This window comes from Nematostella vectensis, chromosome 7 (genome assembly GCF_932526225.1).
Source record: "Nematostella vectensis chromosome 7, jaNemVect1.1, whole genome shotgun sequence".
Taxonomy (NCBI): domain Eukaryota; kingdom Metazoa; phylum Cnidaria; class Anthozoa; order Actiniaria; family Edwardsiidae; genus Nematostella; species Nematostella vectensis.
The window spans coordinates 13,497,323-13,511,784 of record NC_064040.1 but is presented as its reverse complement, the minus strand read 5'-3'; the positions used below and the strand labels follow the sequence as shown (position 1 = coordinate 13,511,784).

The 14,462-nt window shown below is 38.9% G+C and overlaps 3 protein-coding genes across 3 annotated transcripts in view; 1 reads left to right on the top strand and 2 right to left on the bottom strand.

Moving 5' to 3' along the window:
* Positions 1-4,739: 4,739 nt before the first annotated feature.
* Positions 4,740-7,194, bottom strand: LOC5503265 (aerolysin-5-like). Its single transcript, XM_048730654.1, has 4 exons — positions 7,185-7,194; positions 6,172-6,432; positions 5,700-6,072; positions 4,740-5,449 (listed from the first exon to the last, which is right to left on the bottom strand). The coding sequence occupies exons 1-4, from the start codon at positions 7,192-7,194 to the stop codon at positions 4,891-4,893; spliced, it is 1,203 nt and encodes a 400-aa protein (XP_048586611.1). The 3' UTR covers positions 4,740-4,890.
* A 58-nt stretch (positions 7,195-7,252) lies between these two features.
* LOC125556697 lies at positions 7,253-8,208 on the bottom strand. The gene is made up of 2 exons (XM_048730653.1): positions 7,923-8,208; positions 7,253-7,493 (listed from the first exon to the last, which is right to left on the bottom strand). Exons 1-2 carry the CDS (start codon positions 8,195-8,197, stop codon positions 7,253-7,255), a joined length of 516 nt encoding a protein of 171 aa, XP_048586610.1. The 5' UTR covers positions 8,198-8,208.
* Positions 8,209-12,386: 4,178 nt separating this feature from the next.
* Positions 12,387-14,462, top strand: part of LOC5503264 (xanthine dehydrogenase/oxidase) — a 45,063-nt gene continuing 42,987 nt past the window's right edge. The window contains exons 1-3 of the mRNA XM_048729916.1: positions 12,387-12,698; positions 12,825-12,882; positions 13,799-13,895. Of these exons, the coding sequence (XP_048585873.1) occupies positions 12,543-12,698; positions 12,825-12,882; positions 13,799-13,895 (311 nt within the window). The 5' untranslated portion in view covers positions 12,387-12,542. The remainder of the gene's footprint in view (positions 12,699-12,824; positions 12,883-13,798; positions 13,896-14,462) is intronic.

The following is a 14,462-nucleotide window of genomic DNA, read 5'->3' as shown; positions in this document are numbered from 1 at the left end:
GATAACAAGTTCGCAAAGTGGACTTGACCTGAGTTCCGTTTTCGTTTTCGTCCGTCCCCACGGCATCAAAGGGGTATCGTTTTCAAATTGTTCCATTCTGGAGCTCGTTTTCAAATCGTTCCGTTTTCGATCACGTCGGGACAGGGTCTGAATCCGTGTTAGTGTGGACGGCTGGATTCAGGCGAACACGATGCAAAAACGATAGTGTGGACGCGAATCAAGTGATGCGTTTTCGGCGAAACCAATCCGGATACTATTATTGATGCAGAAACAACAAGAATGACGTGTGGAAGTCCATGGTCAAGCATAATTTTCACCTTTGGTGCAAGCTGGAAACTATTTGGTGCAAAAGAATAGAGCTTGAAAACTTAATAATCTTGCTATTGAGAATTTTTTAGGCCTAATAATTTTGTATTTTTTTTTTTAATTTTGAGGGCGGAAGTGATGGAAATGACACGGCATGCGCCGTGCGTTTTCCCGCCGTGTAGGGCCAGCCACCATCTGCCCCGGCCCAGGGTGTCGTTTCTCAAACGTCCCGATAAACCCGGAAAATCACCCGGTAAGCCCCCGATAAACTTTACGGGTGTTTCTAGAAACGCCCGCTATTGTCGGGCCCGCAAAAAATCCCAGTAACTCGCCCGGTAACTTACGGGAGCTCAAGAGCTTCCGTTAACTTACCGCGAATTACTTGTACTGCGAACATTGATACCGAAAACAGGAGCGGCGGAAGGGGAGGGGCAGGGGGCGCCAGCCCACCCGCACTTTTCTGAGCGGATGTTTCTTTAGATATTTATGAACGTTTTTTAAACCAGCGGGTTTCAGCGGTATATATGCAACCGACAACATTGTTGAGCAGTTTAAAATCCCCGCGTTTTTATAAATAGGATTTGGAAGCACCACTCACCCCTCCACCCTGAAACCACCAACCACCCCTCCCCCTGAGACCACTACCCACCCATCCCCCCCAAACTTTCGCCCCAAACTTATGGGACCACCCCGCCGCCCCTGCAAAACGATGTTTTCCTTAATATTTTTAGCTAAATTTATAGATCAACTATTCATCTCGAATTAGCCAAGTTGAAATAACAAATTTGGTGTTTTTTTTCCTATTAAATCTCGCCATTTTCAAGCTGTGTCGAGTTGTAGTGAGTTTTCATTACTTGAGGAAACCATTCCACTTCCCGATAAGAAGTGAGCCAATCACGGATTTTTTTATCCATCATTTTGGGATTCCCTACCAGCCAATAAGGTTTCTTTTCTGTCAAATGATATGACATTTAGCTGTCACCGTGCGCCTAAAAAAATGTAAACAACTTTGCGAAGGTATAAGTTTTGGGGTACTAATTGTACTAATTTTTGTTGATTTTTAATAATTATTTAGCCGATCTATTTATTAACTCTGAAAATTATAATTTGCTTATCGGGAACCCGTAAACAACCGGGACGCTACCGCAAGCTCTGAGAAACGCTCTTCCTAGCCCCGGAAAAGTAGCCCGAAAACTCTCCCGGTACCCTAACGGGCCCGGATATTACCGGGAGTTTTGAGAAACGACCCCCAGGCCTCCACGCGCAAAACAATATGGCGGCCGTTTGAGTATTTCTGCCCCTCAAAAAACAAACACAAAAACTGACTGCAAAAAACCCAAGAATTGTCGAAAAAGAAGTTCTAGAAAAAAATCATTCGTGGGAATGCAAACTTTGAATATGAACTTGTCTAATTATGTATAAAAAACTGTGTAAAAGCGTGGTTTAAAGATTTGAAGAGTCAAGTTCTTGTGATCGAGTCAAGTCCTACAAAAACTCCTGTCTTTGTTCTTGCACTGGCAGACGTAGTTAAGTTGGCGAATTGTATTAAAGTACTTAGCGAAACGATCTTTCGAAGTTGTTTTGTTTACAATCTTTGAACACATCTTTTTATTGTTACTTAAATTTGTTTACCTCATGGAATAACACTTGTATATTATACTCAATATGTATGTTGTTATGTTGTGATCACCATCTATCATTTGTGAGCAAAAAAAACATTTTGGCCAGACATATCCTGATTGCCAGAAACTAGTCCCTCCCAGGCTTCTATTGAAAAGCGTAGATGCAGTAGAACCCCACTGACCAGAGTCTTTGAGCAAGCTTTGTCAATCAGCATATACGTGAATTTACACTATGTTTAATGATGTGAATTTCTTTTGTGTCTTTTCATTGGTTAGTATAAATTGTTGAACACGTCACACCGGTTCATTCGTTTTTATATCCGTGCACCCTCACGCGCTTTACAAAATCAATGGGGCCTGCTACATGTGGGACTCAGGATTTCCGCAGTCATAGGTATCACATGAAAAAAGGATAGTAATTAAACATGCATTGTCACCAGTTTACTTTCGGAGGTCCGACGGTAACCTGAACCGCTAAGAGACAAAATAACCAATTAGGATCAACAGGCCATCCGCTCTAAATTATCAGTGACATCCTCAAAGAAACTTCCAATAGACACACTGCTTTCACACTTTTGAAATATTTTCCGTTAAAAAATCATCGGGGATTATTACATAATCGACCGTAAGTACGCCGGTGACAATGCGGCTCAAACAGCAAAGCCTGGCATGTGTATGTGATATTTAGTAAATAAATCCCTTCTGGCGGCTGGGATATCGGCGGATAATGTCCAAGGATGAGAAATGGTACAAAAAATAAACAGTTGCCCGAGAAGCGAAGCTTCGAGGGCAACTGTGAAATGTTGAGGACCATTTCTCATTCGCGGACATTATCCGCCGATATCACAGTGAGCCAAAAAAGGGATTTATTTATTTTCCCAGTGACTACAATGAAAATACGAAAAGCGTCTCCATAGCACGCTGACGTGCACTGGAATCACGCCACGAGCGCGCGCTGTTATTTTTGCCATTCGCAATTTATAAAAATCCATGCAGCAATCCAAAGAACAAAAACTACAAGCTCAAAACTTTTTTTTCAACTGATGGATTTTGACTGTTTTGACTGGTGGGAGACTGTTTTTTTTAATTGTTCTGCTAAGAGCTGGAATAGAAATTGAAGCAAAAGTTTTCAATTTTGAAATGTCTTCTGCGCGCGCTGACGTGCACGGGAATGACGCCACGAGCGCGCGCTGTTGTGATTTTTTTTGTCATTGCTTTTTCTTTCGCGTTTCAGGATAAATTCTAAAAAAAACATATTGATGAAAATTCTATGAAAGAAATAAATCATTCTTTCTTTGCCTTCATAGAGTTTCGAATACCTTGGTATCTGTTTGAGGAGGTATTGAGCAGACGAAAAGTTAGTTTTGACCGCACAAAAATGTTCACAGGACAGATATCACTTTGGCTCGACGTTATCGACTGATATTTGTCCTGTGAAATTGTGCACGTGACCCGTATTGACTTATGAGCGCGTGTGAAAATTCATCATTGGGATATAACATAGAATAAGGAATGGAATGTTCGAACCCAAGAGACCATGATATAAGAGAACGAATTCCCGTGGCCCATGATAATGTCCAAGAAAGCTATTTTTAGATTGCGCGAGCTGGTCAATCATAGCATCCATACATCGTTCGTCGCGCCATATTTGGTTATGGGCACCACGAGCTAGTACAATTTTACACCAAATTTTTTTCCTCTGCACTTCTTTACTTCGTTCGCTACCTTTTTTATCCTTTTAGCTTCTCTTCAAGGCTCATGATCACAATGCTACTCATGGAGTGGTGTCCTGTTATCTGTTAAGTTATCTAATGTTCAGTTATCTAAATGTTATATAAATAATTGAACGGGAAGACGTCGGGGAGACGGTGAATTTGGAGTTCATTCAAGATGTATCGTGCAGACTGCTAAAAAGTTCTTTTTCTCTGCAATTCGGTGAGATAGAATACCTAGGCATTCTCAGAGTCTATGTTATGTATTTTAATACAAGAAGGCTTTTATTTTTCTTTGATTTATAACATTTTTAGATGAATGAACTTCAATTTTTTACGCAAATGTTCAGAAATCATGTCACTTAAGAAACCCTTGTCACTGGATTAAGATCTACTTCATTATAAAGACTTGAGATCTTTTATTTGTAATATCGGTGTGAATATAATGGTATTAAGTTCTGAATGTATCTTTTTCATTAAAAGGGAATTGGAAGAGAATTGTGTTTCGTAAACACAGATTTATGATTGATTGTTGTGTTATAATTTGCGAATCAGCAGTGAAAACTTTTACTGGAAAAGTTGATCCCAGAGCCTAAAATCACGCACTTTATGCATTTCAATGTACCGGAAACGGTTGATTGGCTCCAGCGTACTCTATGGAAGATCATTTTTACAGCGTTTGTAAAAAAGGAAGGTATTTTCGGTCAAAACGATTTCCGAAACATCCTTTGCCGTATCACATTGCTCATAATGTGATTGCGCGTAAGACGCTAGGAAACGTGAGCGCTAACCAATCAGAGACTTATCTAAAAATAACTGCTTGTTCTAAAAATAGTTTTTACGGACGTCATCATTGGAACATACCCTAATACGGGGGATTCGTTCTCTTACTTTATGGTCTCTTGTCGAACCCTAGAGGGTAAGAGTCCAACAATCATAGTGGAACTCCACTAACTCGCACCCCCGAGGTATGAATCTAGCTTTTCATTATTCAGTGTAACTCCATTACCTCGAACCCTCGAGGGAAACCAAAATCAGCTCGAGTTAGTAGGGGGTTAGAGGGTGCAAAAAGTAAAACTATAAATATTACAAACACTTGTTTTTTAAATGCTCGTTTTATTGTCAAATGTTGCCCTTTCATATCCTACCCTTACACATCAATTTGGCGTCAAGTCGTCATTGGCGTCAAATCGTCATTGGCGTCAAGTCGTCATTGGCGTCAAGTCGTCATTGGCGTGTACGCGTGCTTCTCACTCGTTAAGCTCGCTTTCGTCATCCACGTTGGGAACATGCGGGATTTTTTGTGGTTCTTTTATGGAGATGTCCACTTTTGGAGGCTCGGGAAACACTCTCGGTGGATCGGTCGTGTTCCCATCTACGTTGTTATCAGGGTCATCGTAATTGATATTAAGAAGCAGCGGGAGAATGTGAGGTTTCGACATCGAGAGACGACCCTTTGGTGACTTGGGGAAGACACGTTTGGGGGAAGTGCCTTTGATCTTTGGGAAATGCGTCTCAGCAAGGGTTTCCTCGAATCCACGCGGTACTTTTAACGATGTGGTACTCCAATGTATATCTACATGGTGGCCAATCACGTCCTCAAATTGCCCAGTCAAGGTAAATTCATACTTGCTCTCGTCGGTGAGAGCATTGATCAGGGGTTGTGCATTAGAATATCTCGCTTTCATCTCATGCCATTCCCATGGTCGCATACTTCGGTCACTTTGTTTCTTTAGGGCGCTGTAGAACGGAGTTGACGAGTCGCCGAATTTGTACTTGAAGGTTGGTCTTCTATTTGAGCCGCGGTGCCTTGAGAAAGAGAAAGTTTTGTATTAGAAATACTAGTGGCGATTGTAGTCATACTGGTAATAGTGGTATTATAATTTACTGGTAGCGGTAGTCACGGCATACTGGAAATGGGAGTCACGGCATACTTGAAATGGAAGTCACGACATACTGGAAATGGGAGTCACGACTACTGCAAATGTAACAGATGTAAGTTATGATATGCTAGTTATGATATTTACGTCTAATTGATAATGGTATAGCCACGACTTACTCGTAATGGTAGTTGGTAGAGTCTCCGTCTTTTCCTCCTCCCCACCTCAAGAATCCGTCCAGCTCTGCCGAGAAGTGCACGATAATGGTCGCGGTGTACGGTACGGTGGTTCTCGTCTTTGTCAGCATAATACGATACTGAGCAGCTGTGAAGGGTTTGAGCGTCTTTGTCGATGTGACTGTGCTCGTGTACTTCTGCGTATTTGCAGTGCTGTCCGTCTGGGTCCACGACTTCTCGTAGTTGAAATTGTACGACGATTTTACTCCCGCCCCTCCTGTTGCATCGGGAGGGGTGTAGCTTAACTCGATACCGACTCCATGTGTCTTTTTCCACGAGCTGGTTGTCGTGTGTGTGACGGTACGCGTGCTTTCCACTTGCTCAGAAACCGTACGTGTCACTTAATGATCCTCATTATTTCTTTCGCTTCCAGATATGTAGGCCTGAGGTGCCAATGTCTGAATAACTGGTTTGCCGTAGACGATGTTCTTGACGCCAAACTTGAAGTCTCTGTAGTGCATCTTGAGCCTGTGATGATTCATGTAGCCCTTGCACGGGCCTTTCCTGTCCGCTTCCCAGCTGTCCCCGTTTCGTCTGAAGTCCTCTCCTACGAACTGGGCGCGGCAGCTCGCGCACCATCCGTAGCCAAGATAGTGTGCAAGTAATGCCAACTCTGCCATGGTCTCATCCATAATACGGGTCTTGACATCATCCAAGGATTGCATCTTTGGGGGTGCTAAAATGGAGTAAACCATCAACTCATACAACTATTTAAAAAAATACGTTAGCGCATATTGCAATTGTCAGCGCAGTTCTTCTATTGTAAGGTATCATGGATCATGTTATATTTCGGAAAATATGGATAAATTACTTGTCTATTAAGAACCGAAAGTGGACCTTCGGCCGTTGTGTGGGTAAGAGCCTGTTTAAGTACCATTTGCCATTCAGCAACTTCTGTGTGTGATGTAAATCGTGATGATTGGACACTAAAACTTAGCTTCAATGTTCATAACAGCACTCAGGGGTGAGTTTACTTTCATTATATGAGGTCACAGCGTCCCCAAGGTTTGTCCCCGGATTTTCACATTAGTTCAAATAGCCATCCATTGGAGAATTCCTTATCAAAAGCCTCGACTTTTTTTCCATTTTTGTTGTTGTCTTTTTGCTTCTCACTGAGCTCCGCGAGCCCTAGCAAGGCTACTGAACCAGGCCTTTTCCAGGCCACTTGCACTAAGAAAACACGTGACATTTTGAGTTGAAAACTAAACCACGGCAAAATAAACAAAGAAATAGCTGCGATCGCCAACTCAGAAAGCCACATAAATAATGAAATCTTTTGACAATAAAGGCCTTCTGACAAGAAACGTTCTGGCTTTTTACGTTTTGCTGTTGTTATTGTGCCGCCAAAAGCAGAAACGCGCGCGGGTTTTTACTCGAAGAGTCAGGTGATTTCATAGTGCAAATCGCCTTTTTTAGCTCACAACTTACTTGGAACCATTTTACAACACTTGAACATTTCAAGTGTTGTAAAATCTGAAAATCTAAAATCTAAAATTTCAGATCTGATCACAACTGCCTCGGTATAATCCAGTCATGAAATAGCCATTCCTACACTTGCTGGTGCCCTCCTTGTCGAAGCTGGCCCTCACGTTTTGATCATAACAGTGTCCGTACCAGTGCGGGTGGTTGGCAGGCTTGCAACACTTGCCAACCTCGATGTTATCCAGGCTCTGGCCGTCGTTTCGATCCAATCCCCGGAGGTAATAACCATTGGGACATGTGTTCCAACGATTGTTCCTGAATGATAAAGAAATACACCGTGAAAACTGAAGACTTCCTCTCCCCGACCCCCCCTTCCTTCTTCTTGTGCCATAGTAAGAAAAAATAATTATAATAACTTGAATTTTCTTAAGCTGTGAGTTTCGAATGTTGTAGTGCCGTTAGATTCGAATAAACCACTTTTTGATGTACCTAGACCTGAAAATTAGCCGTAACTATCAGGTATATACCTATAACTAGACAAAACTACCCCTGATTTATCATTTCAGTTTTAATATTCTGCGAACTCCCGCCGTCTATTTCCAATTGCTAAATCCTCCCCCTCTTTTGTCCGACTTGAATAAGAAACTTTATTCTTATTATTAAGTTCTCTCTCAAAGTAAGACATACATTTACATGCGTCATTTATATAAGTCAGAACTATTGAAAAATCATGCAATCTCTGACCTGTCAAAACTGCTCCACCAGTCAGCCATGATACAAGACGTGGCTTGGTTCCAGTAAGGCCTCGGCCTGGCACAACAACGTGCTTGCTCGATCAGAAATATCCCCTGATATCCTGAAGGTTTGTTTCTGTAGAGTCCGTTCATATACCGAGTAACGGATCCACAAGTTGAGAAGCCTTTCTTGTCAAAGCTGCTCCGCCAGTTCGCCATCTCACACGATGCATTACAACGCACCACCACAGCACACAAAGCCAACCCAATGTAACACGCTCGCATCTTTAACACTACAGGCTGCAAAATTTAAAAGGCATGGGCTATTATGGAACCGGACGATTTTTCTTTCCTTGCTAAACAAAGACATTTGAACACGGCTACACGGTTACACACGCCGCCATTTGACTTCCATTGCCATCGTCGGCCAAGTTAAGCGACAAAAAAACATTCTTCACAAATATTGTTTAGATACGTCAGCCTTTAGTTAACCTAGTGGATCCGTTTTTTTGCAAATATACCATTGATATGTTCGAGAGTAGAGGATAGTAAGGGACAGACTGGTTGATACATGTTAGGGCGAATCTTACAGCCCTTACCTTCTATACATTCCAGAGTTTCTTCGTCAGTTTGCGATGAGAGAGTTTGTTAAACAGATTTGTGCGTCTTATTTATAGTGCAGAGCTTGCAAACAAACATGTGCAGAAAAAGCATTTTTTAATTCCCATGCGATGAGTTACATTTTACTTCCTTTGTCTTGCGTCTGTGATAAAATGCGTCGGCAGCGGCAAGAGAAGAAAAAGACAAACAAAGGTTACATCACACTATTGTAAAGGATTGTTACTTTAATTGATATTGTGTATTTTACTTATCTTATGTACCAAAATGAAATTAGTCGTGGAATTTATAAAGAATCATATACAAATATGATAAACATGTAACTCACCAAAAATAAACAAAATGAATATCACGAAATGGATATTGATACTGGCATTGATATTCTGACAGTGCCGCTAAAATTCATTTTAGGGAAAAATTGAAAGACGATTACTTCAGTAAAATTTTAATTCAAAAAAGTTGTTATTACATTCTTTTGTCGCTGAGGCATTACAAGAGACTCAAATTCCTTTGTCGGGTGTGATTAACAACTAATCTAACAAAAAAAAAGGAAAAAAAAGATGATAGAAGATGGGGCAATGGAATTTTTGTCCCGCGTCGAAATGAGGAATTTCTTTGTATTCTTTGTTTTGCAAGAATTCCTTCGATTCCTCCCATGCTGTTTATTATCAGTTAACAGGAACAAATGGAAATAAACTTCTAAACAGTGGTGGAGCATGCAAATTCACAACGATATACATGCAATGCTTTATAAGCTGGACATTATATTCCTTTTTATACAATTTTAATTTCAATACAATATTTTTAAAATAAATACAAATAAAAAAATGTAGACGATTTAACTGTCTTGAAGGTTATCCCGAGGAACTCTCCGTCAATAATGAACTTTATTGTAGATGATATAAATCAGTTTGCTAGTGAGAACAACATGCGCCTTAACCCTGGCAAATGTAAGATCATGGAAGTGGATTTTTTGCAATACCTACCGCAGTTGTGTGTGGCACCCAGTAGCAATCGGCGAAACAACAGTGGAGTGTGTCAAATCTTTCAAACTGCTCGGAATAAATATAGCGCAAAATTTGACGTGGGATGTCCATTGCGACTGCCAACAAGCGGTTTTACACTCTGAGAGTTCCAAATGGCGTATGCCAACAAGATCTAGTGGTCGTTTTCTGCACTTTAATTCGCTCTGTTATCGAGTATGGCGCAGCTGCATACGCGAATTTGCCTGCATTTCTCTCTGATTCAATAGAGAGAATACAGAGGTACCCTGAGCTTAGTTAAACTGACGCATTAGCTCGCTCTGGTCTCTTGGCCCTGAAGGACAAGAGAGACCACCTGTGTATCAAGCTCATAGAAGGTCTTGACCAGGATAATCATCATTATTATTATTATTATTATTATTATTATTATTATTATTATTATTATTATTATTATTATTATTATTATTATTATTATTATTATTATTATTATTATTATTATTATTATTATTATTATTATTATTATTATTATTCAAAATTCATATACAAACAAGTCAAAACTATTATTATTATTATTATTATTATTATTATTATTATTATTATTATTATTATTATTATTATTATTATTATTATTATTATTATTATTATTATTATTATTATTATTTTTATTGTTGTTGTTGTTGTTGTTGTTGTTGTTGTTGTTGTTGTTGTTGTTGTTGTTGTTGTTGTTGTTGTTATTATTATTATTATTATTATTATTATTATTATTCAAAATTCATATACAAACAAGTCAAAACTATTATTATTATTATTATTATTATTATTATTATTATTATTATTATTATTATTATTATTATTATTATTATTATTATTATTATTATTATTATTGTTGTTGTTGTTGTTATTGTTGTTGTTGTTGTTGTTGTTGTTGTTGTTGTTATTATTATTATTATTATTATTATCAAGTTAAAACAACAACCATGTCGTCATCTCATTTATTTATTATCATATCATTTATTATGAAGGAGAATAAGCAAAAGTACGTATTCCGCTATTGGCCCGCGCGAGTAAGTGGAACCATACAGTATCCATGCAATACGTATCGAATAGTATTCTTTGGAACGCAGGAAACGTGAGTAATATCTGCTTATCCATTAAATGGAAACTAGCGAGTGAACTAGTCTAGGCTGTGTCAATGTGTATAAAATAGAATAACAAACTGCACAGCACTAATATTCGTTGCTATCATACTATTGTCATTAATGGTTTTTCGCCCAAGTTTGATCTCTTTCATTTATATTTCACAGGATGAATCTGAATTTTAAACATTTGTTGCCATACGAAAGAGAAAAGAAAGAGACATGTCACTGACGTCACTGATATGCCACTTTCTTGTTGAGGTTTTCAGAAGAACTGGGATGGTTAAAGTACGTTGTCGACGTGACGAAATGGCCAGAAACCGTTAGGTGTTGCGGAAAAACTTTTACTCGCGGTGGTTCTTGTAGATACCACGTAGAGACGAAATCTTCGACTATTTAAGTGAGCTTTGAAAGCTCACTTGAAACACGTCAACCAAGTTTTGTCCCCAAGGACTGTTTCAGTGAGATGGTATAGGTAATTTTGTTTTAATGACGTCATCGATGACGTCACGTGACTTTGCCAGTGCACCCCCTTGCCACCATGGACACGTCAACCAAGTTTGGTCTCCTAGGAGGACTGTTAGCGAGATGATATCGGTTTATTTGATTTGATGACGTCATCGATGACGTCACATCACGTGAAATTGTCAGTGCACCACCCTTGCCTCCATGGACAGGACAAAAGCTCACAGTTAGTGTTTGTTGGGTTATGTGAGAAATTTTTGATTAAAACACACGAAACTCACCGAGCGGTTAGAAGTGATAATTTAAATTACCTCAGTAAAGTTTCGTAAAATTCGATCATCCCCACCTCACTCTACATAGTATATAATTATGTAGAGTGAGGTAGGGGTAGCGTCCTTGGTTTATTTTTCTTTTCCCCCGGGATAACTTGGTAATAATTGATGCGGATAATTCAACACCGTAAACTCTACTCTAGCATTGTGCTATTCGTTATAAAATGTACTGTACAAATTTAGTTACTAACAATTTTGTTTGTTCCAAAGCCTGATAATAATAATGTTATGAGGGAAGAAATTTTAAACTAGCTGTTCATTATGAGTTATATTTGATGAATCATGTTTTTAAATAAGGAATATATGATAAGTTAATAGTTGTTTTTTCAATGGGATAAGGATTTAAAGCTTATTACCTTACCCATGAACCTTTGGGGTAGCCACTTTTGGTGCCTGCAAAACTTAAAAGAGGATTTCAAATACTCTAATCTCTTGTAAGTACCAGATGGGTAAGACTTGTAGAGAGGGCTTTATTGTTGAAGAAATTGTACATTTTTATGATAAACAATAACAATAGAAAGCAATCAGCCAGGCACCATAGCCTCAGCAGTGCAAGAAGTAAAACTATCCAACTTCTGTTATACTTATATCCTTATACATTATACTGTGAAACAGGTTGGCAACTTTGTTGCATATTTTACTCTAGAAAACCAATGTAATTGTATTGTATTGGTACTTGTATTTGGTAGAGGTATAAACTATGTAGGTCAAGTAGTGGTGACCAAGAGAGCAAAATTTACGAAACTTCACAGAGGTAAAACAAAAACCACTAACTGTAAGCTTGGGCTCCCTGTGGTATACACCGGATGTTGTTGTTACTCGGCCTGGGTTCCCTGTTTTATTACGTGTGAGTCCGGCGTGACACCAAAAGCTGATATTATTACCGTGAAATCAAGGGTAAAAACATCTTTACAAGAAATTTATACCTTGCTCGAGTGGGGTATGAGTGATTTAGATCTTGTGGCCCCGCTTTCCCCTATAAATTTCCCTGGGCCCAGTCTTCTAAAAGTGGGGTCACATGACCTTGTAGTAGGAGAGTAGTGTAGGTCATCTATTATGTGAAATGGATTAGGCGCTGGAGGATCAAGATACATGCATGGGACGTGCTCTATTGATCCTAGGTCGGAGTCATTTAAACCACTTACGTTTTTTTTGTACATCCCATCACCTCTTGCGCTCCCCAAAACATTTATCTGCTGCCATGCCGGCGACAACATCGAACGAAATCGTGTTCTTCGTCAATGGAAAAAAGGTTGGGATCAAAAGTTTACACGTAGTTAATTTGGGTTAATGTTTATGCACTGTGAAACAAGAGAGACCAGCTGCGTTATTTATCTTTGTCTTGTGTTCGTATTATGCGATGTTTTGATCTCATTAGATCGTTGAGAAGAAACCACAGCCAGAGGTGACCCTGCTGCAGTACATTCGTAATAATCGTATCCTTATATCAAGAGCGAAAGTTTCTTTAAGATCTCATCGATCTCTCAATCTCATCTTATGTAACAAAGAAGCCTTAGGGCTTTACAATGACGTTTCTTTCAGTTTCCTCTTTTAAACTAAGAAACATTTTGTTTTAATTTGCTTAAGTTCAAAGGTTTGTGTACACCAAAATAACGTTTGTTTATGATCAAGTTGCTTGTTTATTGCCAAGGGCCTTTTGATTTGCATAGTTAACATGGCGTCCTTTGGTTTATTTTTCTATTCCCCCGGGATAACTTGGTAATAATTTATGCGGATAATTCAACACCGTAAACTCTACTCTAGCTTTGTGCTATTCATTATAAAATGTACTGTACAAATTAAGTTACTAACAATTTTGTTTGTTCCAAAGCCTGATAATAATAATGTTATGAGGGAAGAAATTTTAAACTAGCTGTTCATTATGAGTTATATTTGATGAATCATGTTTTTAAATAAGGAATATATGATAAGTTAATAGTTGTTTTTCAATGGGATAAGGATTTTAAGGGGACATCTTAGTACCTTACCCATTAACCTTTGGGGTAGCCACTTTTGATGCCTGCAAAACTTAAAAGAGGATTTCAAATACTCTAATCTTTTGTAAGTACCAGATGGGTAAGACTTGTAGAGAGGGCTTTATTGTTGAAGAAATTGTAAATTTTTATGATAAACAATAACAATAGGAAGCAATCAGCCAGGCACCATAGCCTCAGCATTTCAAGAAGTAAAACTATCCAACTTATTTTATACTTATATCCTTATACATTATACTGTGAAACAGGTTGGCAACTTTGTTGCATGTTTTACTCTAGAAAAACAATGATTGATACTTGTATTTATATAGTTTTTGATATACAACTAGCAAAAGTAAATCCCTTGACTAGCTTGCAGTGCGACTTACCGGGACCAAGCTAGGATGTGCCGAGGGTGGGTGTGGCGCATGCACTGTAATGGTATCCAAGTACAACCATGTGGCCGACAAGATTGAGTATCCTTTGAATAAAAAGTGAATAATTTACAAATAGGTGTTGGCATGATCTCTTCTTAAACAAGTTTTTAGAGACTGTTTGGTCACATGTAACCCAAGCTCACTGTGTGTATGAATAAATTATAGTGGTCCCTGTTGTATGTCTATAGTTAGTATTTTGTGTGTATACAGGAGTTAGTCGCGACCACTGGAGGCTGTCTCTAGACTGCTGGTCGGAAACATGATCAGATGGCAATGAGGGTAGCTAATGTGTGCTTTCGAAGCTAGAATTTAGATTCGTTAGATTGGTCTCGATCACATCTAGGAAGATCATACTAAAATTTTGCAAGGTAATTTGGCTAAAATATTGAATTCTGAGAAAGCTAGAAGCAAATTACTTCAGTTTTTATGGCAGCGAAGAGCAAAAGTGTGCAACCTTTTCTCTGTTATATAAGGGAAACAGAACGTAACTCTTTAAAATTTCGGTTGATATAGGAAGAAAGAAATGCCTCTATTGCCAGAGTTTTGGAAGTAAAAGTTTAACCATTTTTTCAGAAGAGTTTTGGCTCTCAAACTGAGCCCTGTTAC

Coding starts and splice junctions, on each gene's coding strand:
- LOC5503265 (XM_048730654.1), bottom strand. Junction 6,073..6,171: donor CGTCAAGAACATCGTCTACG/GCAAACCAGTTA, acceptor TTTCTGAGCAAG/TGGAAAGCACGCGTACCGTC. Junction 5,450..5,699: donor TCTACCAACTACCATTACGA/GTAAGTCGTGGC, acceptor CTCTTTCTCAAG/GCACCGCGGCTCAAATAGAA.
- LOC125556697 (XM_048730653.1), bottom strand. CDS start 8,197: ATGCGAGCGTGTTACATTGGGTTGGCTTTGTGTGCTGTGGTGGTGCGT. Junction 7,494..7,922: donor TGGTGGAGCAGTTTTGACAG/GTCAGAGATTGC, acceptor TTTATCATTCAG/GAACAATCGTTGGAACACAT.